Below are 21,921 nucleotides of genomic sequence, written 5' to 3'. Positions count from 1 at the left end.
CCTGGCGACATCTCAGACATTCCATCCTATATTCTATTGACCAACCACCGCGCGGTAACCGACGACGACGACGACGACGACGAGCGTTAGCTGAGATAGCGCGGTTGGGAACAACGAGGATGATCGTTGTCGCGTTAGTCGCAAGAAAACAAAAACTTGTCCAAGACTCCGGCCAGCAGGACATGGTAGAAAAAGAAAATGAGAAAAAAATACCTGGCGTGAGTCGCGTGAGGTACAAGTTTGAGCTGCTATCACATACGGGGAACCTATAAAAGACTCTTCGAGGAGTGGGATTGGAATCAGTGATCGGACAGAAGTGAAACAAGCACGTATTGAGAAGTGGTTTTGAATTTGAAACATCGTCATCACGTTCGAGGTGGTGAAGGAAAACGGATTATTGTTACCTTATGGTGTGTGACCGAGTGTGTTACCGGGTGTGAGAGAACTGTAGAACACTAGGTGTTGCCTTTTCCCTCCCTTCGTGATAAGCAATAGCAGATTTTCTTCCACAATACTATGGTGAGTGTGTGGGTTGCGACCATTGATCCACCGTGGCATATGGGTTAATAATGGTGGATGATCTCTTTTCGTCTTCAGACCACGTATACCGATAAGGGTCCGAAACCGGCTGGTGGAAAGTTTCTTTCGTTTGATCATATCACGTTCTACGTGGGCAACGCCAAGCAGGCCGCTAGCTACTACACGACTCGGTTCGGTTTTGAGGATTACGCGTACCAGGGTCTGGAGACGGGTAGCCGAGTGTTGGCCAAGCATGCCGTTCGCCAGAACCGTATCGTGTTCGTGTTCGTGTCCGCGTACGAGCCCGGTCACCGAGAGCTCGGAGATCATCTGGTACGTCACGGAGACGGAGTTAAGGACGTTGCTTTCGAGGTAGAGGAGCTGGATGTGATCGTCCGGCGGGCGAAGGAACGGGGCGCAAAGATAGTGCGCGACATCTGGCAGGAGTCGGACGAGCATGGTACGGTCCGGTTTGCCACCGTCCAGACGTACGGTGACACCGTGCACACGTTTGTCGAGCGTAAAGGGTATCGGGGCCGGTTTCTGCCCGGTTATCGAGCCCCACTGCACGAGGATGTGCTCCTGCGATCGCTACCACCGACACGGTTGGACTTTATCGATCATGTGGTCGGTAATCAACCGGACCTGCAGATGGAGTCGGTAGCGGCCTGGTATGAGAAGGTGCTCCAGTTCCATCGCTTCTGGTCGGTGGACGATAGTCAGATACACACCGAGTACTCGGCGCTCCGGTCGATCGTGATGACCAACTACGAGGAAACGGTAAAAATGCCGATTAACGAACCGGCCAAGGGAAAGAAGAAATCGCAAATCGAAGAGTACGTCGAGTACTACGGCGGCGCTGGTGTGCAGCACATTGCGCTTAACACGAGCGACATCATTGGTGCCATACGCAACCTGCGCGCTCGGGGCCAACAGTTTCTCTCGATCCCGGACACCTACTACGATCAGCTGCGCGATCGGCTCAAGTCGAGTAGTGTCAAAATCAAAGAAGATATGGCCATCCTCCAGGAGCTGAAGATCCTTATCGATTACGATGAAAACGGCTATCTGTTGCAGATCTTCTCCAAAAACATGCAAGACCGCCCAACACTGTTCATCGAAGTGATTCAGCGGCACAACCATAATGTACGTATAGCACCCATCCTATAACACCTTCCATCCGCTCTTCCGCAAGACTAACTGTAGTAACATTTCCGTTTTCGTCTCATTTCAACAGGGTTTCGGGGCAGGAAACTTCAAGGCTCTGTTCGAAGCTATCGAGGCGGAACAAGAAAAACGTGGCAATTTGTAATCAACGATACAGAGGGGCGTGAATGTTTGTACAAACTGCAGATATTTGATGTTGAGCGATGCCGTCTCTATGCACATCTCTATTCAATAAAGCATGATACAAAACTAATATGGATTTTGTTTAATAAGCATCGAAAGGTACGTTACCATAAATAACTTACCAATCAATGAAAGAATAGATAACATACCAGTGCGCTCCCAGAGCATCGTTGTATTTGATGGCCTTAACATATTGATTGTCTATTCAATTAACGTGGCACGAATTTTTGAAAAGCATGCCCGTGTCCGTGCATTGCATATGTGGTATTGCTCTCCCCTTCCCTTGGGCTGCAGCATTATTGCGAGGGAAGAAAATCCGGATTCCAAAAGTCTGGAGGTGTATGATGTAGCTGGAACATTCGGCAACTGCGACAATTTTTTGGCAACTTAAATCGTATGGTTTCATCTGATCTGCCACGATTTTTATGAAATTTAAACATTTTTTTACAATCGACGCACAGCGCATCATCGTCTGAAGATTGGTCAGACTTTGATCGCTGTAAAGGTGCAACTTCATTTACCGGATCATCCCTGCAATGTGGAACCGATAGAGCAAGGACAGTTAGCATAAGGGAAGGGGGGGAGGGGAGGGGAGGGGAAGAAGATACGATACCAAATGTCCGTCTTTGAGTTATTCGGTGCTGTTTCAAATGTTTGATTATGTTGTCCATGTTGCTCCTTTAGTGATGCCATGTCACCATCGGGTGCTGGCGAATCTCTCAGGCTAATAATCGATTCTTGGCTGGATGGTTGCACTAACACAACGTCACTAATATCCTTGTTCGAAACGCCATTAGGCAACCGAGCATCCTTCTTGTTGGGTTTGCTGAAATCAGAGGTAACTGTGTTGTGTTCCAGCTGCGATGGTGGTTCTGGTTTGATTTTCGTTTTCAAGGAGCTGGCGGCCAGTTGCTTGCTTTCACCATCCGCTCCTGCGTAGAACGTTCGGTCGACATCGGTTAAGCCGACTTCATGGCTACTTGCCCGCTTAGCTGTGATTGCATCCGCTGCTAAGTTTAAGGCGCATTTATTGACCGTTGCCGAATGGTCTGCCTTTGGCAGCATCGTCGACTGCTTTTTATTTCTCCAGCTTCGTGCCAATTTACCTTTATGCTCTGTGGAAGGTGGCGTGGGGACGACAAAATCAACCATCCAAGAGTCATCCTCTATTGGCTTTTTCGAAACTACAGTTTTCTTAATGGCACGATTAACAGACGTCTCGGTAAAGGATAGCTTAGTCTGACGCAGACGGTGAGGACTTTCGCACAACGAAAAGAAACGTTTCACACTGATTGGAGTATGTTCATGCTTGGGAGCAGCGGTATTATCGATGGGAAACTTCTTCGATGCCCATTTGCTTCCGGCAACCGTTGGGCTGGAAGATGCCGCAGGGCTTGCTTTGATTTCATCCACAGAGCTTACGCTAGTCACGCTGCTTCCCAGCATACTTTTCCGCAACAGGCTTCCCTCCCATTTGCCCTTGCTTTGCGGGGGACTTATCTTCACAGCTACGACGGGCGATGATACTCGATTTGAAGCGTTATTGCGAGCCGTTTCACTTGACACGGAGAGCGCTTCTTTTTTGTGCGGACTTTGCGAAGAGGCAAAAAAGGACTCTTCCGGATCGATTATATTCTGCTCAAGAACGGACCACCCGCCAACGGATGATTCCGGATCCGATTTGCAAGGAAATATGTGAGAATCTTCCACAACAGCCGATACATTCTCTTTGCGTGCACTGAACGATGATTCGGTGGATCGAATCTTGCGCTTCTTTACCGGAGAAGAAGCGGGACTCGCCGATTTACCAGGCTGTTTCCGAGTCGTTAGTTGCAGTTCAAGCTTCCGCAATTCAGCCGTGGCCACCTTCGTCCTTTTGTGTATTTCTAAAACAGTGTCCGAATGAGATTTATAACCTTAATAGGCAACAGACCGACAATGATTACTTTACCGAAGGCATTTTCAAGAAGCCGATCGAGATAAACAAACAAATCATCATTCACTTCATTAAACTCGCTATACTTGGCTAACAACTGGCTTAAATTCATCGTGTTTGATCACTCACATGACATCCTTTCTATTAAACAATTTGCGATTGCGCATCAATCACATCACAATTTGCATTGCGATTCACGGGACGACACCGAACGGCGAATCAGGTTTTCCTTGACGACCAACTTTTCCCGCGCCTGCTCAAGGTCGGGGGATATGACAGTGCATTGGCGAGGAAATCAATAATTTTGCAGCAGCATTTTAGGCAGCATAGATTTACCGACAGTTTTTTTTAATATTGAATTGATTACATCTTGCGCTTCAGTTTACTTAAGTTAATTATTATTTTTTGAATATTATTTTTTAATTCATCGTTTAATTGTTCGACACCGACACTCGACGCTCTCCTCAAGGGTTATTGGAAATGGCAGCTGGCGCATCCAAAACAAACTTTTTTTTGTGTATTTCGGTTCAGTTTGCCGCGAGAGCGCCAAATCTCGTAATTAGGTTACACAATTTAATTGCTGATTAATTCTAATCATAACTACGATGTCGTCTCCAGCTGATAATGGATCGTGCCATGGAAACGATAATCCTCCTTTGTATCACAGCACCGAGCGGATGATGCCGTTGGGATTCAGCACACCGCAACAGAACCGATCAGAAACCCGGAATTATTATTCCGCTCAACCGAAACATATGCTACCTCGGTCTCGCGGTGGAGGATACCAGAACCGTAATCGTTTTGGACAAACACAGCAGCACAGCAACCAGGACAGGTCCAGCTTTTCACCGATGGATAACGCAGGTGAGCAGCAGGCTGGCCAGAACTACGGTCGGAATTGGAGGGGGCAGCACCAAAATCGGCATCAGAATTACAGTGGTCAACGACGGCACCAAAACCATCATCAGCATCATCAAGTGCGTGTTGGCAGAAATCAGATTAAGGAGAAAGCTAACAGTTGTTTCTTTTCTTCAGAAAACGACGATCTACAGGATTGAGGACTACTTGCACCCGTCGATGCTGGAGGATCCATGGGAATATCTATCGCGGAAGGGCCATAAAAATGACAAAGATACAGCGGAAGCAGACCCTACGCTCGATGGACTGAAATAGAACGAACTACACATAAAACACTTGAATAACACATTTACACACGATTCCTGGAAGGGTGCTTTAGAATCTATACTACGAATTGTGTGTTTTCATTCATCAATTAGGAAAACTGGTTTTAACATTAATAAAACGTTTTTTTTAAATACAATTCCGTAAGGAACCCATTTGAGATTTAAAGTTTCAGTAGCCGAAGGTTTTGTAGATGATATTTAGGCCATTTTTTTTATCAATGAATGGATATTTTTTATTAATTCGATATTTTTCCGATTTCCAATTCGACTGACAAAGGCTATATGGGTAGCGCTATCAGGGCAGATGACACGCACACCAATGCATTGTACGCGAAACCCTTTAAAAGCATCTTTGTGAAGAATCGAGCAAACGGTCCATTAAGAACACGCACGTCGGGTGGGCTGGCTGGCCGAGTTTGAACAGAAATAATTTAACTTTCGTGTGTTGTGCACCGCGTTTCGTTTTTGTCCAGATGGCCGCTGTGCGGGCTGTTTCGTTTCAATCGTAGTTTTTATTTCGGTATAAATGAATACACAATCAAGAACGGTAGGTTCACATTTCTATCCAGCTACCAAGTAATGCTCGTAGTTTGTTTACTCTCCTGGTGCTTTGTGAAGTGATCGAGCCAGAACGTGCCCAGCCCGACGGGCAGCCCGTTCTTTCTTTGGTGCGTAAAGTGTGAGGGCTTGTGTTGTCTCGTCTTACAGCGCTCCCTAAAGTAGAGTTTAGTGAATAACGACAACATTTATGTTCAGTTTGGCCCATTTCATTTGCCCAGTAAAGCAAATAAACCTGTTGAACGAACCGGGGGGAGACAGCAGTCGTCCGTGTGTGGTTCTTAGCATAGCACTCGGAGGGGGTGATCCTTGGCCGAATCTTGAAGCGAACGTATCTCGCATTCTGATCGCATGTCGTTTGTGCAACGCGCTGTGCTGGTGATCATTCATAACTGATGTTATAATTAATAATTTCATGGTGTATGTGTGCCTATGTGTGTGTGTGCTTTTCATAGCATTCATGAATCGTGGTGCATGTTGTATCTGCTGTGCCCTCCAAATTCCAGAAGCCTCATCGAATGCCCGATCTTCGTCGCGTCTGTATGGGCGGTGTTGCCTTGCCTTGTTTCCATATCGCGTGCACAGCATACTGGATGCTGCGCTAAAAATAAAAGGCTCATGGTGCTGCGTGGTGAGAACAAAGGAACCGGTGTTTTCCCTATATTTTCCGAAGGGAGAGGGAGTTAAAGGACTTTCTTGGCTGTGTTGCCTGCAGTCGATCCTTTCCTCTAAGCAGAACGGAACGGGTGTGTGCGATGGAAAATGCTTGCACAAATGTGTGCGTGTCAAAGGTGGACAAAGATTATTGCTATGCAAAAAAATGCAGTGTTGCACCCTCCGTCGTCATGATGCAGGATCTGGTTGGTAGTGTTAGTGTGAGGATTGGCAGCGACGACGCAAAGGACGTTCCGTTGCACACAGCCGCAGGACTGTATCGACGACGCTCATTCCGGCCGAATGCAGCGAATTGTGCGTGGAATGCAAAAGTGCATTCTCCTGCTTGACGTGTTTTCGGAACAGAGGGTCGATAAGTTGTGCGATTGGGTGCCAAGATAAGCCGCGCGTTTACAGACTACCAAATCTCATCATGCCAACCGGAAACGCAGTAGCAGCTGAAGCAAATGTTTGCTTGAGAAATACGCAAACGAGAGTGTTCGAGTTCGTCGCTTACGATGTCTGTCTTGCCTGACAGACGGGATTGCATACTTGGGTCCATACTACCGCCATCACGGTCATTTGCATTCTGTCAAGACCTGCTACCTCTTCCTCAGACCACCTTATTCGACCAGAGTCCCAGACGAATATTAAAATCTGTACAAACCAACATGCCATTTGTGGTAAATTTGTACCTTCAACATCGGACTAATCTGACCGAAAAGACCCTAGCGATGGGGAACGTACCAGAATCGTACGCCCCCGGGGTTTCGTAAAAAAAAATCCCTCGCCGTTTTTTCGCTTTCTATCTCTATCGCTCTCGTACCTACCCGGGGCGATATCCAAGTGCCAAGAGTCATAAGGGGCGTCCCTTGCTTAGCTCCTACAGATCCGGTTTTTCACAGATCAGACCTCAATGACTGCAGCAGCAGCAGCAGCAGCGTTCCTCCCGCTGCCGTCCCCACCCAAACACCGGCCACAAACTCTCCACCAACACGGCTCTTTACGTGTGTTGTTACCGCGGGCGGGTCACATGAATGAAAGTTAATCTATTAAGACGATCGATGTGTTGCCGAGATGCCGTCGTTGTTGATTCTGGATGCTGGAGCCAGCTCTGGAGCTCCGTCTCGTGCACACGCCATAGCATGCTTTGCTTTAAGCTAAAACCAGCGTCGAAGCCATAACTGAAGCGAGACCCTTGCAAGCCGGTTCTTCGCCGGAGCTCCAGCCCTAAGAAGACGTCACATTCCACATTCCGTTGGTTGCGTCGCACCGCGATACATGTTTGGGACCGAAAGATAGCTTAAGGTCAAACACATAACCAATTGTCGTTTTCTGCAATCGTTGTTGTTGCGAACTCACTTGCGTTGTGTGCTCACTTTATTTAGCAAGACTACTTTGATTAAACGCGTGGATCTTTGCACAATCCATGTATAAATATCGCATAAAGTGCTTAAATACATTTGCACTTTTGCTTTTGGGGTTTTTTCCAAAATTTACAACAAAATAGTGTTCAAATATTCCTCACATCCATACGTCCCGCTAATTACTAATCAGCAAACAAACCATCAACGTTTATGGGCGTTTGTTTATCAACGTGGAACAGTGTCGTACAAAAGCATCGATTCTACACGGGAATAGCGCAACACAACTACATGTAAAACCAACAAATGGTCGCTTAGTAGGTGTTATTGGGGGTGATCCCTCCATGTTTTCCTGCTGCGGCTTCGTCGTATACTATCCCCCCCTCCCCTTTGCTTGCATCTTTCAGACGGAGTCTGATGCTACGCTCGGGCCCTGAAGATGTTGATTCTGTGAAGCAGTAGCTGCTGCGCCACTCCTCCTACTGCCTGCCTGCCAGCGGCGGTGCTTTATGCTCTGGAATCGCATCGGTTTGAAACGATAGGCAACTCCATGTGGCTGGATTCCTACGGGTGGCAGCTGAAACCATTTGCATGGTTCTTCTGTAGCGTTTGGTTCTGTTTTGGTTCTGCGGTCTGGTTGTTCTGGTCTGGTGTGGTCTGGTCTGGTATGGTGCACCCTGCTGCATCCGCTGGAAGGTGACGAGCCCCGCCAATGCACCATAGCCATCCAAATCGCGGTGGGAGGGTACAAAGTTCAATGATTTGTACCCACACAGTTCGAATAGGGAATACGTTGGTGTTAGTGTGCGTCTGTGATGCGCGATGCACGAGAGACATTCAAACAACGGCCGTCTCTGTTGCACTATATTGCGCTAGTAGGCTCTGGTTCGGTTCCAATCCTGCGAGTTGCATTTGACAACCAGATGGTTCAAATCGGTCCATTACTCCAACAACCGGATGCTGTGTGCTGGTTCACATCGTTACGAAGGCAGATCTGATAAAAAAGTAATGTTTTTAGTTTAAAATTCTTTGGGTGGTGAAAATAATGTAAAAATATCATACCCTACATAATAAAACAACTATTTTACATCACAACAATGCGACGAAGGATCAGCCGTATGTGTTTTTTTCCGGAACCCTAGATCAGACTTCGCCAAAGATTTCGCATCGGTGCGTTATTCCTTTAATTACAACCAAATTGCAGACGCGAAGGAGGCTTAGCGGAGGGAAGCATAAACTCTGCCGGGGGTTATTAAACGCTTGTTTTTTGCTTGATCGTTTGGTCATAAGGCCAAAAACCCGGGGCAGTGCGAAAAGCGAAGCATATTCGAGTGGCGAGTGACCGGTCGATCGTTCAATCGATTGCTACACTACAAAAAATTGAATGCTTGAAAATGGGAAGAGAAAATAGCATGGAATGGAACGGCATAATGGAAACGAAAATGCCCGGAAGGGGAGCAAAGCAGCCGGGCAAAGTGAGCCTCTTGAACCTCTGGGCGCCATGGAGCCACCAACAAGCAGGCCACGCTATACAGCAGCGGCGCCAAACACAGTGGCGTTGTTCGACATGAATCTTCCATTTCCAAGCATCCAAATTTTCCCAAACAAACACACATTGATGCAGCCGGGTCACGCGAATTTTGGGCGCCTTTTTCCTCACTATACAGCGTCCGAGAGTTGGTGGAACGTCGTAGTACAACGAACACACGATTTATTGATGTTGGGACGAGTCGACTTCCATTTGTACGATTGACTGACGCAAACCAACCCCGGGCAAAGTGATCTAAAGCACGCAAACGGCACGAGAAGTTTATGATGGCGCATAAATACTTTGCACAAAACCGTTTCTCGCCGCGTTCGTGAAATGCGAGTAAGTTTCAATCCAGCTGATCGAAGGTTATTTGCTAGGTTTTGAACGAAGTGAAGGAAACATTGTGTATCATAATAGTTACAGAACTAAATATGTTTCAATGCTGGTCAATCTATTCGCTTCGCGTCTAACTCAGGTTAACTTGATAAATAAACTAACCATTGACTTGGCTGCATTTCTGTAGCGAATGCAATGCGATGCATACGTTATGCTCCAATGAAGTTCAGCTGGCCAACAATTGTGCCCTAACCCTTCTTGTATTTGCTCAACTATGACATTGCCAAAAAGGTTCAATAATTTTTCAACGATCAAGAAGGTGCGCTGAACACCGGAAATTAACTTCATAGTTCCCAATTTATGAATTTTTTAATTCAACGCCCGTTAAAATATTGCCTAGTGTTAAAATATTGCATTGCATTTCTTTCATATCGTTTATCTAGATTTTTTTCATCCAAGTACGTCGATGGAAAATTTGTTTGGACAACAGTGCTTTACCGGTTTAACCGGCCGCCTCGGGAGCGCTACAGCGATTGCGTTCTTTGCTGGATGCAGTTTGACACGTTTCAGCTCTAGAACGTGAGCACGTTGAACCGTCTTCCTTTTTTTACTATGTGATAATTTAAATTGATTTATATGTTTATCACACTGAACGTGTCATTTATTGCGGGGGGGAATGTTTATGATGGTGTAGTGCAATTTTGTCTCTGTTTCTTCCCTGGCATTGTTGTTCCCATTTGTCTTTTTCTCCCCGGATATTGCTGGAAAGCTTTTAATGGATTTATTTGTCATCGTTCGTTGAAGGAATCTTCGGGGGATCGATTGTTCATTCTATTAGCTGGGACGAAAAAACAAACTTTCTCATTCATACACCATCTCGCCACCGATAAGCAGCCGGTAAATACTAATTCACCTTTTTCCTTTCTTATTCTTCATTGTAGGATCCGCTTGTGTGGGGTAGTTCCTCCTCATCGAAAGATCAACAGATCATGAACAGTGATGAACGAAGAGGAAAGAGAAAAAACCGATAGGAAGCAGCTTTCCGCCCCCAACCGATGTTAATGATTTTTTTGTACCAAAAACTTCATCACGGCGAATGAGCAACCAATCGATCGTGTGCTTATGACCGCTTGTACAACCGTGGCAACTTGTCGGGACGAGTTAACACGTGTACCCAAGCTCATCGAGCCCCTCCGTAACGCTTCGGTTGATCGGGCAAAGCGCGAATAACACGACGCATATAAAACACAGCGGATCTTTTCCTGGTGGGGGCCCCACGGGAAGTTCGGGAACGAACGGGAAGAACTGTGTGTTCTCCATTCCGGAAGTGGATTGCTTTTTTCCCCCGGGTACACCCTATAGCTCCAGTAGCCACCATTCAGACGGCGATCATTTCGGAGGGTTCTGTTCTGTGCGATTTCCATCTTCTTTACTACTTCCATACCTTCCGGCTTATTATTGACTATCATACTCATACATGCAAACAGTCACCGAAAGTTACCCCTATCGCAGCAACAGTACAGCGAGGGAGGAGAGTGCAGGCATTCATCATATCCCGCATATGGCGATAGCTTCCGGTAGGCGTGATTCGCGCAGTAATGCTTGCTTGGCATTATGTGTACACGCGTACGTGTACGGGCAGCAGTGGCGCATGCGCACACCACTTGGGCTCGAGTTTCGACTGAGAGCGGCGTCGCGATTGCGTTGCGACGATAATGTTTCTGGCAAAGTGTTGTGATCGTTACTGAAATCGTGTGGAGACTTTTGTCTCAAGATATTTGTTGTGCCTTGTCAGCGTTAGCGTCAGCGTCAGCAGTGAGTGTATAATCGGTGAACAACGACTCCACACTCCACGACTGTGTGTTTTCCAGAGGCTCGTTTTTGTCATCGATTTATCGTTCCCAGGCAAGCTTGTGTGTTTATGGTGCACTAAGATTGAGCAAAGTGTGTTGTAACCATAGGCAACTTGGAATCAAACCAGCGAATGGTGCGTGTTTGGGAAAGAGCAAACGAAGTTCACTAGCAACAGCTTACATAGTGATGTTCCTCTTGAAAGGACCAATAGAAAGTGTCAACAGAAGTGTCCCGCCGCGCATACAATAGAATATAACAACGAAAGTCGACAGGGATAGTGAATAACCAGAAGCTAAGCGTTTTCCCTGTTAGCCATGGGGCTCGCATCGTCGAAAGCAGTTAACAGCATTGCCAGTGGCGGTGGGGCCGGCGGATCTGATGTGGGATCCGGCCTAGGTGGAGGCATGATGCTGGGAAATGGTCGCGGGCACGGCGGTAAAGATGGTGTCATTGTCGATGCTGCGGCCTACCCAGACATTCGGCAACCATGCTCCATTCTTCCATCGCCATCCGGTAGCAGCAGCATCGACACTTGGAAGTCCAGTTGCCACGTCCGGCAGGCGAGCATACGATCCCGAAATTTGCAACCTATGCCGGACACGGGGGAGCTCGATCGACGCTTTGCGAAAGTCTTGGTAAGTAAAAACGATACATGATTTGCTCAATAATGTATATTCCAACTTTGTGACTCATCGGCGAGACGACGAGAAATGGAAAACATTTCATGATGGCTACTTCGCTTTAGGCGTGTAACCCCAGGTAACGGTATGCCGTTGGATGTTTCCGGCACACTACCCGTACTCTGGTATCGTCTGTCGATCGTATTTGACAAACCATGCATGTAACAGAGATGGCTTCTTTTTCATAGATTTTTTTTCCGAAGAAAGCTCCCTACTGTTTGTTCCGGGGTATGTCATAAAATGCTAATTTAATGGTGATGAAATATTAGTGAACCTACCGAAACACCCTTGTATCCCTTCCGCAGCTGTGGAAGACAATGTTTTTGTACCTTTGCCGACGATAATACAGGTTATTCGGTTGGGTGAACATGCATAAACAAGTGATTTTCACACGCATGTTGCAGTGCGGATAACATGTACCAATTGGGAGATTTATGGAGGTCGGACAACTGGTTGAAGACTTGTCGCTTGCCGTATCGTGCGAATATCTCAAACATAAGCACGGTAGCTGCAAGAAATCCAACTCCCCGAATCAATGGGAGACCAGCGTCTTGCCACACGAAATGATGGTTATGATCTCACTCTCTGGCTTTGAAGTGCAGAACTCTCTAGATGGACGCGGGTGAGTCATCTACAACTCAATGGCAAAATGACTTCATTCAATCGCTCACGTTTGTTGGTAGAGTTTTTTTCCTTTCTTGATACACCGTTGAGGTGCAATTGGCGGACTGACTGAACTCAGACTGAATTGCCCGATAGCAAAAGTGAAGAGACTTTGTGATAGACGGTTTCTTTGTCACCGCTTGAGTACCATCAGTGTGAATGCCCTGCAGATAAATAGCGGAAGCTTTGCTTTTATCGCGACTTCGCTTCCACTAGGGATGTCGCTTTAGGTTCTTCTACGTGGAATAGGAGTCCTTATGCGTTGCCATGAGTACAAATATTGACTCACCATTATGTTTTGGTTCCCCTGGATTACCCAGTAGGCCTGTGCTGCAGACGATGCTTAAATAACGAGGGATGAATGAAAGAATAAGAATGTATTTTCCGGATGCTGGGATGCTCTTGACGGAAGCAGCTTGCGTGACATACATCCTGCTTGTTTTGGCGTGACCTTGTTTGCATTAATTTCCGGTATAAAGCAATGTTCATTCTATGGGTCGAGATGATAGTATAATATGTTGAGGCATGTATTACTTAACAAGTAATTTATATCAAACGCTTCTTCGTCTGGCGTGTTTGTTCTGGATTTTGATCTTTTGTGATCGATCAGACTCCAAACCTTTTCAACGATATACAGTCGCGGTGAAATAAAACGGAGAATATACGTGGACTTTAAAAAAATATATAAACTTTATCACGCTACGGTCATTTTAATTGGTTACTATTATAACAATTGTTGCTACTTATGTGGCTTTTTAAAATTACTGTGTTTTAAAAGGCTAAAATAGTGAGATGAGAAAATTGCTAATGTAGTCCTTGGGGTAGCGTTAGCTACATTTTTTATTTAGCTGCTAGGTTTTAAATCATTATTACATTATAAATAATTTTTAAAGTACCATAAACCAAAACAAAATTACCAAAAATTTTTAATCGAAATGTTTGACGATACGAAAAATGTTTGGCTTATTGATTCGTTCGTCACTGTTTTTTTTTTAAGTTGGTCACGTGTCTGCACAGCTTCTAATTTTTCGACTGTAAGGTGCAATTTGAATGGCTGTTTCTGATTTACACAATGACCATGAAAAGTGCGATCGTCATCGTCAAGAGCCAAACGATATCATGCGTAGAGAGCCCATACGTTTGCTATTAGTTCCGCCATTTAACTCAAAGTTCTGTATCCGCACGTACTCCGACAAGGACACATAGCACTAGGACGGAGCTGGGAAAATAGTTCATTCACGATAACATTGCACTATTAGTTTTAGTACTTTACGTGCTGCAGTGACGGATGTATTTTAACGCCTTTGTTTAGAGTGATGAAACAATTTTACCTTGGCATGCTAATGTATATTATTACAGTACAACTATTGAGTATGTAAAAATATGAAGCATTCTACGCAGATACTGGCTTCAATTCAAACTCTTCTTTTACAATTCATCCCCTTAAAGCCCACTGACGTATTTCGTGATGACAAATTTGGAAAGTAGTTCAAGCGTGACAGCATAGATCTGTATGACACCGAACGAAGGCTCACTAGAGAGAGAGAGAGATAGAGAGAGAGAGAGGTGGCTGCAGACTCCGGTCAATTGTGTACTCGGTTCAGACCTTGGCGATAGGCCTTTCCGAACGAACCGCCACCATCCAGCACCCATTTATGGTGCTTCAGAAGGGTACTGAAAATGGAATGAAAACCATTTGGTGTGTGCATTTGATCTTTTCGAGGCTCACCTCTCTCGGGATCGCTCCGCTATGTATCACGAATCCCAACCGGCTGTCAATGATCCGTGTCGGTGGACCAAAACTGAAAGTATGTCTGTTTGAAGGGAAACGGCATTCAAATAAGTAGGAATTGGTGATGCAAGTGATTGCAAGAGAAAACCTTCATACGAAACGATGGCATTGGAGTGTTATCAGACATGTTTCATTGCCTAAACATTATTTGAAATGTTTGCAAAGTTATAAATAATATTTAGCATAACACGCTCTAGGAATGTTGTGGTAAGTTTGGGATTTCTGTCAGTCCTAGGAAGACCTTCTATTTACTTTTATTAGCGAAAATTATTGTCAAATGTCCGTATCTCTACCGGATGTTTTCGATTTATTTCGATTGGTTGAAAAGCCGGGCGGCACAGACGTAGCGGGACAGAGTCACACCGGCCACAGTGGCATTGCATTGCACGGATCTGCGATTTGAGGCCAACAAGATGCAAATAAATTGACCTGACTGCTGAAGGGCCGTCACAAAGCACTTTTTAGCCGCATTATAAGCGGAGCTCATGGCTGCTGGAACCACCATCGCCACCACCACCACCACCACCACCACCACCACCACCATGTTTATCAACGGGGACCAACCCATCATCGCCGTTGTGATGCTCCCCATCAGCAATATGAGTCATATGTTTGAGGAAAAGCGAAAGAGAAACGGGTATCCATCCATTTAAATGAATATGACCGCCGATGGGTAGCAGGGCAATCAAATTGACGCAGACCATGAACTTAGGGAGCATAGAGGAGGGGTTATGGTGTAGTATCCAAATCGAATTGAAAGCGGTACGCCTTGAGTTTAATTAATTAGATCCATTGTCTCTTTAAATGAACCAGTTAATGGGCATTAGAGGAATCAAATTCAAATAATTGCTTGATTTGTGGTATCGTTATCATATTTTTTGTTTATGAGTTATCGTCGTATGTATCGGCATTTGGTTTATTGTTGGTGGTTTTTTTTCTTCATTTTTACCAGCTAATTAATTGTTTTATTTCGCAGCATTTTAATTAGTTTATTTGAAATTTAGAAACTTAAATTGAATAATGCAGTTATTGAAAAGTTGAAACCACAGTATCAATTGTAACTGACAAGGATTTCCATCACGATAAAGTATAATGGTGAATAACTTTCATAACTTTATCAAAAAAACAAAGTTAGTGATAGGATATAAGATCGATCAAAAATTATAAAGATGAATGCGGTTAAGAAATAAAGTTTCTTCTATTTTCGCCGAGAGTGCAAGCGAAGAGGAAACATCCTCCACGCCAACCTTCAGCTTCTGCCACAAATAGGAGAACGCAGTTTAAAAGCTAGATCACCTATATCAGCGCTCATGGCGAACTCTCTTTCGCGCGCACAATCTTCCTCTTTGTAGAAAGAGCCAATGTATGATGCTTATCTCTTCTACAACAGTATTCTCGTCCGGGTACTGATCGTACGAAAAGTGAACATAGCAGCAAGGCAAGGCAAGGCCCCCTCCACTCAACGTCTTGATCGCCAGCTTTGTCAACAAACTTCCTCTTGTGACTGCGGGGTCGTGGAACGGTACCGTAAAGTCAAAGATTATCAAGCCACGAGGAAGGCAAAGATAGAAAGCAGCCAAGCCAGCAGCTGGCTTTTGCGGAGCATACGAGTACCATGAACCGCGCAACGTTTGGGTGCACACGCACCACGCACGCCTGGACGCGGAACCATCGGATCGTGCGTCGTTGATCACTACTTAACGTTAGGGAGCCAACTGTACTTTGGGGTTGTTTCATCAAATGAGCACTTCAGATGCAAGAGACCGTATTCTCCGAGGCTATACCTCGGTTTCAGTCGGTTTCATCAATTGCTCCAACGGTGCTTGCGGCTGGTGTCTAATGAATCACCGGCCTTGCCGGAGCGAAGGGTTGCATGGCACCGGGTTTGCCGAGAGCCGTTGGAGGGAGGCGATGTCACACCAGAAATAAACAGAAATCTATTACGGCCACGGCTAGACTTGATACGGATGGAGCCGTAAAATGTTTTAAAGAGTATCTGTTTCATTGAAACGAAAACAGAAGACATAGATTAGACCAGCAAAGGCAAATGTACGATTGTATTTTTATAATCCGTTTGGTTTTATAGCTTTCGCCTAGAACCGATAACAGCTGCCATGTGTGTGCTTTTGAAGAAATTTATGTTGCAAAACTAAATACCCGATCCGTATTAGATAATTGCTATGTAAAACGTTATTATTCTGGAGATAGGGCGAATTGAGGCTTGGAAAATACGATTGTAACCTTTGAACCGGATTTGAAATTTTCAAGCATCTGCGATCGTTCGAATTGTGACGTTTCTAGTAATAATTGCCTGTAATAATTGATCAGCTCTGAAGTCCACCATACATCACTAATGTCCCCGTTTCCATAGTGAACTCAACACTTTGTCAATAATACATCGTGTTGACATAAAAGTATGTCAGACATTTTGCTCTAAATTGCAATCATTAGCGTTGGTTTTGAGTCGAAGGTACGAAAAAATCTGTTTGAACAACATTTCCACCGTTATCGTGGAACGTAATGGCTTATTATCGTGTAGTAAGTTTGCCGTATGACTAGTATGATTGATATAACTTTTAAACATTGAAACCACAGTAATCAAGAACATTTTACACAGCTGTTCTTTGTAGTTCACTACTCATCCATTTTTATTGATTCCAATCTATTTAAGCAAGAATTGAGGAGCATATTAAACTAAAGAGCCAAAAGGAGGAAGGAGAACACTAGCAGAAGCAGAGGTTAAACTGTCTTTTTCGATGCACTTACCTTCCCGTTTCTTTTAGATTATTGCGATTGTTTTAGTGAATTGGCCTTGCTTTGCTTCAGAATGCCTTACTTCTGAAATACCGAACAAACGACAGGTTTCTCTCGTTTGCTCTTGAAGCCCACAATCCTAACGCAATTCAGTAGGCCTTCTTGCGTGGAATGTTAGAATCGAAATTTCCAGGAATCAGGTCATTTGAATACCGGTTTCTGTGTTTCACTTAAATGAACTACATTTTGTAGAATGTATCAACGAATCAACCTTTCACCTTGCATGCATTCCATTTGGTTTGCTGTCAAATGTAGCAGATTGAAGATTGATGATATTACCCGTATCCTTCTCATTACACGACTGTATTGCATTTTTTGTGGTGGCACAAAAAGTAATGCACATTGCGCATAGTGTGCCCTGAAAATGAGTAGCCATGGCCCAACATTTTCGTCAGAGATCTGGTTTGGAGATTGTGGACGCTGGTCAAACCGCCCGGGTATTCTAGTGTCTTTTCAATTACCAAAACTGATTACTAGCCCAGAGAAATACGAAAAACCTATAATAACCCGCTACATTAAACTGGGCCTATATACGGTACCTCTGGTCATCATATTTCAGAGGCTCAGAACTCCAAGGAGAGGCAGTTAGTTTGTTGTATGAGTCATATGCCAAACAAACGCACTTCAGGCGTCTCTCTCAGCCACAATCTCGAGCGGCATTAGCTAACCTCTTCATCACGGCTCTAGCGTAATTTTTTTCTTCTATTTTCGTTTCGTGTCTCGTAATGCGAAACAACTTCCCCATATTGCTCTTCAGGCGTTTCTTTTTTCTCTCTCATTTGTAATAAGGACTTCCTGGAGCAGCTGATTCATCAGTGCCTCTTGGCACTGCTTCATTCTCTTGTTAAAACAAACGCTTCTATCCAATGCGCATGCAAGCAATTAAAAAATGTTTAATGCCAACATTGCATTTACATGAAGAAGTCCATTGAAGTGAAATAGTTTTTATCTACGTTTATCTTTTATCAGAGTACGTTTCGGTATTTTTTCTTGTTTCGATAATATTTAACAAAACAACAAAATGGAGCGTGCATAAAATAATGATTTTGTAGCAGCAAGTAAGAGGGAATTGAGAAAAGTAGGACAGTGATCTTTGTTTAAAAAGCGTTTCTAATTGATTACTGGCGCCACAATAGAAGCTCTCGTATCATCGCAAAGCGTGGGCGCTTAAAATCGATTGCAAGAGCGCCGTGTCTTTGTCGTCGTCGTGGTCGTCGTAGTCTTGCACGGGCTGTTGTTGTTGCCAATACTCAAATTCAAGTGGTCAACTAAACTGGTGTGAAATGAATTTCATGCCCGCATGGACCGGCATTTGGCGCTTCGAACACTTGGTGGAAGTCAACCCACAATGAATCATTTGTTGTGCAACCGTCTTGAAGTTGGCAGCGAAAATGGCGATCCACCCGCGCGTGGTAGTCAATTTTGCGGCGACCCCAGTTTTATACAAACTTACGACATACGCATTTGCGATTCCGTTGGACCCGACATGCATGTGGTGCTCGCACGCCACCAGCCAGCTGTAACATGAATAACTCTGCCTGATCAAAGGCTGTCGGTCACTTGGCTTTGATTTGCTGACTCGTTCTTCCGTTGAAATTTGCTACGCGACTAGACTAAACTTGTGGCGAGAACAATAAAAACTCTTGTGTTCCATTTTGTTTGCCAAATGGGGATCACTACACGCTTGCAGATTTGCTTTATGATCAATCAAATTTGAGGAAAAAAAGTTTACAGATACATATCCACAAACCGAAGTTGCTTAATTCTCGGTCAGTACTCATATTAAATATTGCTTTCTTACATTTTCTTTCACAGGCTTCAATGGATCTACCGGCGGATAAGGCAAAGCTGTTAAAGAACTACGACAACGAGAAAAAATGGGACATCATTTGTGACCAGGTGAGCCTCTTGTTAAGCTCTACGAATGACATCATGCGTAATTGTTTAAACTACTTGAGGCTATCGGTACCAGTGCCGATATGCTGTCGAGGTATCAGCTAGCGAAACTTCCGCATGATAGCGTGAGAGAGAAGGATATTAATGTGGTTATTAAAAACTTAGAGGACATTATGCACCTTTTTTTTTGCACCACGCGTGTGTAAAAATGTGCGTGTTTAGGAAAGGTTCCGACGTGCCGACTAATGTTCACCTTGGCTACCATACTCCATCAACTTACTCAGAAACGAATGAATTACAATCTAACTATACAATTCAAGCAGTAAAAAAAACATGTCATAATGCATGCTATGTGCTATACTGGCAATTTCCTCACACGACACACAATGATTTATTGTTTAATTAATTTATTGGTGACCGCATCACACTGGGCACATGCGTCTGTGTCGTTTGCCTGCTTGCTTGCTACTGTCATCGTCAAGGTTTTCGCATTGAAATTACCTACAGCGGGATACATTCTCAGCCAATAATGATGAGGTGTATGATTGTGATGTCTCTATTGTGACAAAGGCATCGGACCTTTGCGGCTGTAAATGTCCATAGCAGAATATGGATCCGATTTCTAGGAACCACTTTGATCATCAGTTCATGCGGCGATAGTTTTCTACATTTTTATGTTGAATGTTGTAACTTGATTTACTGAAGAATTTTTTTCTCTGGTATTCTATCTACTCGTATTACATCGCAATTAAATTGCTAACATCAGTATCCGTGTACTTCTATCTCTCGTTGAAATTGGCTCGGTATTGTTTGCAAAAATCCACCGAAAGATGGATATAGCCGAGCGGAACATGTTAGGCATAAATATTCGCTGGTCACCGTGACTGCGAGAAACTCACACAAGCATGGATTGTGTAGTTCCTCTTTCGAACGAACGAAACCATAATTAATCATACTCCCCGAATTGGCAACTTGACATTTGACCGTCAGGAACAGGTGCACATATCGATGCAAATTTTGTGCTATACTAACATCCTTACAGCAATGGCCTTAAACCTTGGGCTTGTTCTCCTACTACAGATTCGTTAGAAACTGTTTCAAGACGATGATGTAAAGTTTTAAAAATAATCTGAGAGCGACTAAAACCTGGCACCTGGCACTATACCCTTCAATTAAGAAATGGTAAATATTTATTCTTAACGTAGTTGTGGAACCTACAACAACAACCGCGAATTACTGGTGTACTGCCTTTACGGCATAGGCATTGAAAATGTTCATTCAAAACTCTTTTGAGTTATCTTGTGCGTTTGGTTTACTGGTACACCGTGAATGCGTATCGTACAAGTGACTGCAATAAAAACTGATACCGACCTAAGACGCATGCAGATTTAGGCTTAGATTTAGACATTATGCCACTAAGCCGTTTTTTTTCTCTCCGTCTCTTTTTTTTTATAAACTTCTCTTTCTTAACCTCCCTGTCTTACTTATTCTTATGCCGAAAAGACACGGTGTATGCATAAAACATTTTGTTAATTCAACTTTAAAACATAGTTATACATAGCATGAGCTTACAATCATACTAAACCATACACCAATTATCCTATCAAACACAGCTCTGTGAAAATTCAACGAAACATTCCTGTATAATCTTTGTTGTCCACCATAGCGCTCAAAATTACATCTTAAGATCTCCTCTTTCAGCAAATCCTTGTTCTATAAGATACAATCGATTGAGCGTGCCCAAAATATGATACAAACAGCAAGCATTTTGTTTCAACCAAAGTTTTTATTTTGACAATAGCTCTTCATAATAGCAATGTTCAGTTGATAACAATTCGGTGCGGTGGTTTTTGTTGAACAACTGTCCAAGTGCTTGTTACATAATAAATCTAGCAAACAGGTATTGATACACCTGGTAAAGTAAATGAATTGCTGGATATCTTCTTTGGTCGAATTGACAAGAATGTATTTTATAAAACTCAACTAATGTGCTACATTCCGTTGCAAGTGATAAATGCACTGTAAATAGGAAGTGCTAACCAATGTTGCCTCATCCTCTGATGGACAGGGTGATGCGTGGTGATATGACATCGATCAAATGAAGTGTTAACCACAATGCAAGCCATCGTAGATTTCGATTTTCGCTCTGATAAACGAAATTAACATATACCAAGCGAGCGCTGTAACGCTGTTACTGAGTTATTTGGAAGTTATAAACGTTCGACCGGTGTGACGGGGTGACCCAAGGAGAACCTATGACTGTGTAACCGATATACCAACGAATCGAATCCGATGAATAATACTGTGACTCAACAGCAACAGTGTTTTACGCATTGAGAGGGAAGCATGATTATGACCTCAATCTCGGGGTACGCTGTTTAAGTATAGTCGAGTATGATAAGCCATAAACACTCGTCGACGACGTCAAGAGGCGTATCAGGCAGCAGCGTCCATTTGTGGCGTTTGTGGTGGATGACCACCCCATGTAGCATTGTGATAATGTTGCTTAAAATAATAGCAAATCAGCGACCGGCGTAATAGTGGAGCAGTGGTCCGAAGGGTGTTGAAGTGGCTGTTGTTTGTAACACAGTTCGACCGACTGACCTCTGGCAATCAATCTCTCTCATTCTCCACATGCTAGACCTCACACAGTTGATGCCAAGTGAATCCATCATGAGCATCCACGCATGGCCATAGATCGCGCATAACGTCACCATCATCATCATCATGATCATGATGTAAGCCTGCCTGCCTGCCTGCCCTATAGGCGTGGCCGTTGTGTATGCATAA

The 21,921-nt window shown here is 44.2% G+C and overlaps 4 protein-coding genes across 6 annotated transcripts in view; 3 read left to right on the top strand and 1 right to left on the bottom strand.

The window, feature by feature from the left end:
* Positions 1–255: 255 nt before the first annotated feature.
* LOC126576529 (4-hydroxyphenylpyruvate dioxygenase) lies at positions 256–1,948 on the top strand. Its single transcript, XM_050237839.1, has 3 exons — positions 256–519; positions 598–1,665; positions 1,757–1,948. The coding sequence occupies exons 1-3, from the start codon at positions 517–519 to the stop codon at positions 1,829–1,831; spliced, it is 1,146 nt and encodes a 381-aa protein (XP_050093796.1). The 5' UTR covers positions 256–516; the 3' UTR covers positions 1,832–1,948.
* A 67-nt stretch (positions 1,949–2,015) lies between these two features.
* Positions 2,016–4,034, bottom strand: LOC126576528 (uncharacterized). Its single transcript, XM_050237838.1, has 3 exons — positions 3,821–4,034; positions 2,483–3,755; positions 2,016–2,400 (listed from the first exon to the last, which is right to left on the bottom strand). Exons 1-3 carry the CDS (start codon positions 3,915–3,917, stop codon positions 2,166–2,168), a joined length of 1,605 nt encoding a protein of 534 aa, XP_050093795.1. The 5' UTR covers positions 3,918–4,034; the 3' UTR covers positions 2,016–2,165.
* A 292-nt stretch (positions 4,035–4,326) lies between these two features.
* Positions 4,327–5,121, top strand: LOC126575689 (putative uncharacterized protein DDB_G0288537). The gene is made up of 2 exons (XM_050236504.1): positions 4,327–4,782; positions 4,841–5,121. The coding sequence occupies exons 1-2, from the start codon at positions 4,411–4,413 to the stop codon at positions 4,976–4,978; spliced, it is 510 nt and encodes a 169-aa protein (XP_050092461.1). The 5' UTR covers positions 4,327–4,410; the 3' UTR covers positions 4,979–5,121.
* A 261-nt stretch (positions 5,122–5,382) lies between these two features.
* The window catches only part of LOC126578167 (formin-like protein), a 23,544-nt gene continuing 7,005 nt past the window's right edge, over positions 5,383–21,921 (top strand). Inside the window, exons 1-3 of one of the 3 annotated variants that reach the window (XM_050240478.1) lie at positions 5,383–5,536; positions 11,338–11,921; positions 19,051–19,134. In XM_050240478.1, the coding sequence (XP_050096435.1) occupies positions 11,601–11,921; positions 19,051–19,134 (405 nt within the window). In that variant the 5' untranslated portion in view covers positions 5,383–5,536; positions 11,338–11,600. The other 2 variants (XM_050240476.1, XM_050240477.1) reach the window with 2 other exon arrangements.

Source organism: Anopheles aquasalis, chromosome 3, assembly GCF_943734665.1.
Source record: "Anopheles aquasalis chromosome 3, idAnoAquaMG_Q_19, whole genome shotgun sequence".
In the NCBI taxonomy this organism is placed as follows: domain Eukaryota; kingdom Metazoa; phylum Arthropoda; class Insecta; order Diptera; family Culicidae; genus Anopheles; species Anopheles aquasalis.
Note: the sequence above shows the minus strand (reverse complement) of the source record. Positions and strands in the feature narration are given on the sequence as shown.

What these genes read in the sequence shown, in the direction of transcription:
- LOC126575689 (XM_050236504.1), top strand. Translation starts at nt 4,411, where the DNA reads ATGTCGTCTCCAGCTGATAATGGATCGTGCCATGGAAACGATAATCCT. An exon ending in ACCATCATCAGCATCATCAA is followed by an intron (nt 4,783 to 4,840) that starts GTGCGTGTTGGC and finishes TCTTTTCTTCAG; the next exon opens with AAAACGACGATCTACAGGAT.
- LOC126576528 (XM_050237838.1), bottom strand. Translation starts at nt 3,917, where the DNA reads ATGAATTTAAGCCAGTTGTTAGCCAAGTATAGCGAGTTTAATGAAGTG. An exon ending in GCTTCTTGAAAATGCCTTCG is followed by an intron (nt 3,756 to 3,820) that starts GTAAAGTAATCA and finishes ACACTGTTTTAG; the next exon opens with AAATACACAAAAGGACGAAG. An exon ending in AACTCAAAGACGGACATTTG is followed by an intron (nt 2,401 to 2,482) that starts GTATCGTATCTT and finishes TCCACATTGCAG; the next exon opens with GGATGATCCGGTAAATGAAG.
- LOC126576529 (XM_050237839.1), top strand. An exon ending in TTCAGCGGCACAACCATAAT is followed by an intron (nt 1,666 to 1,756) that starts GTACGTATAGCA and finishes TCATTTCAACAG; the next exon opens with GGTTTCGGGGCAGGAAACTT.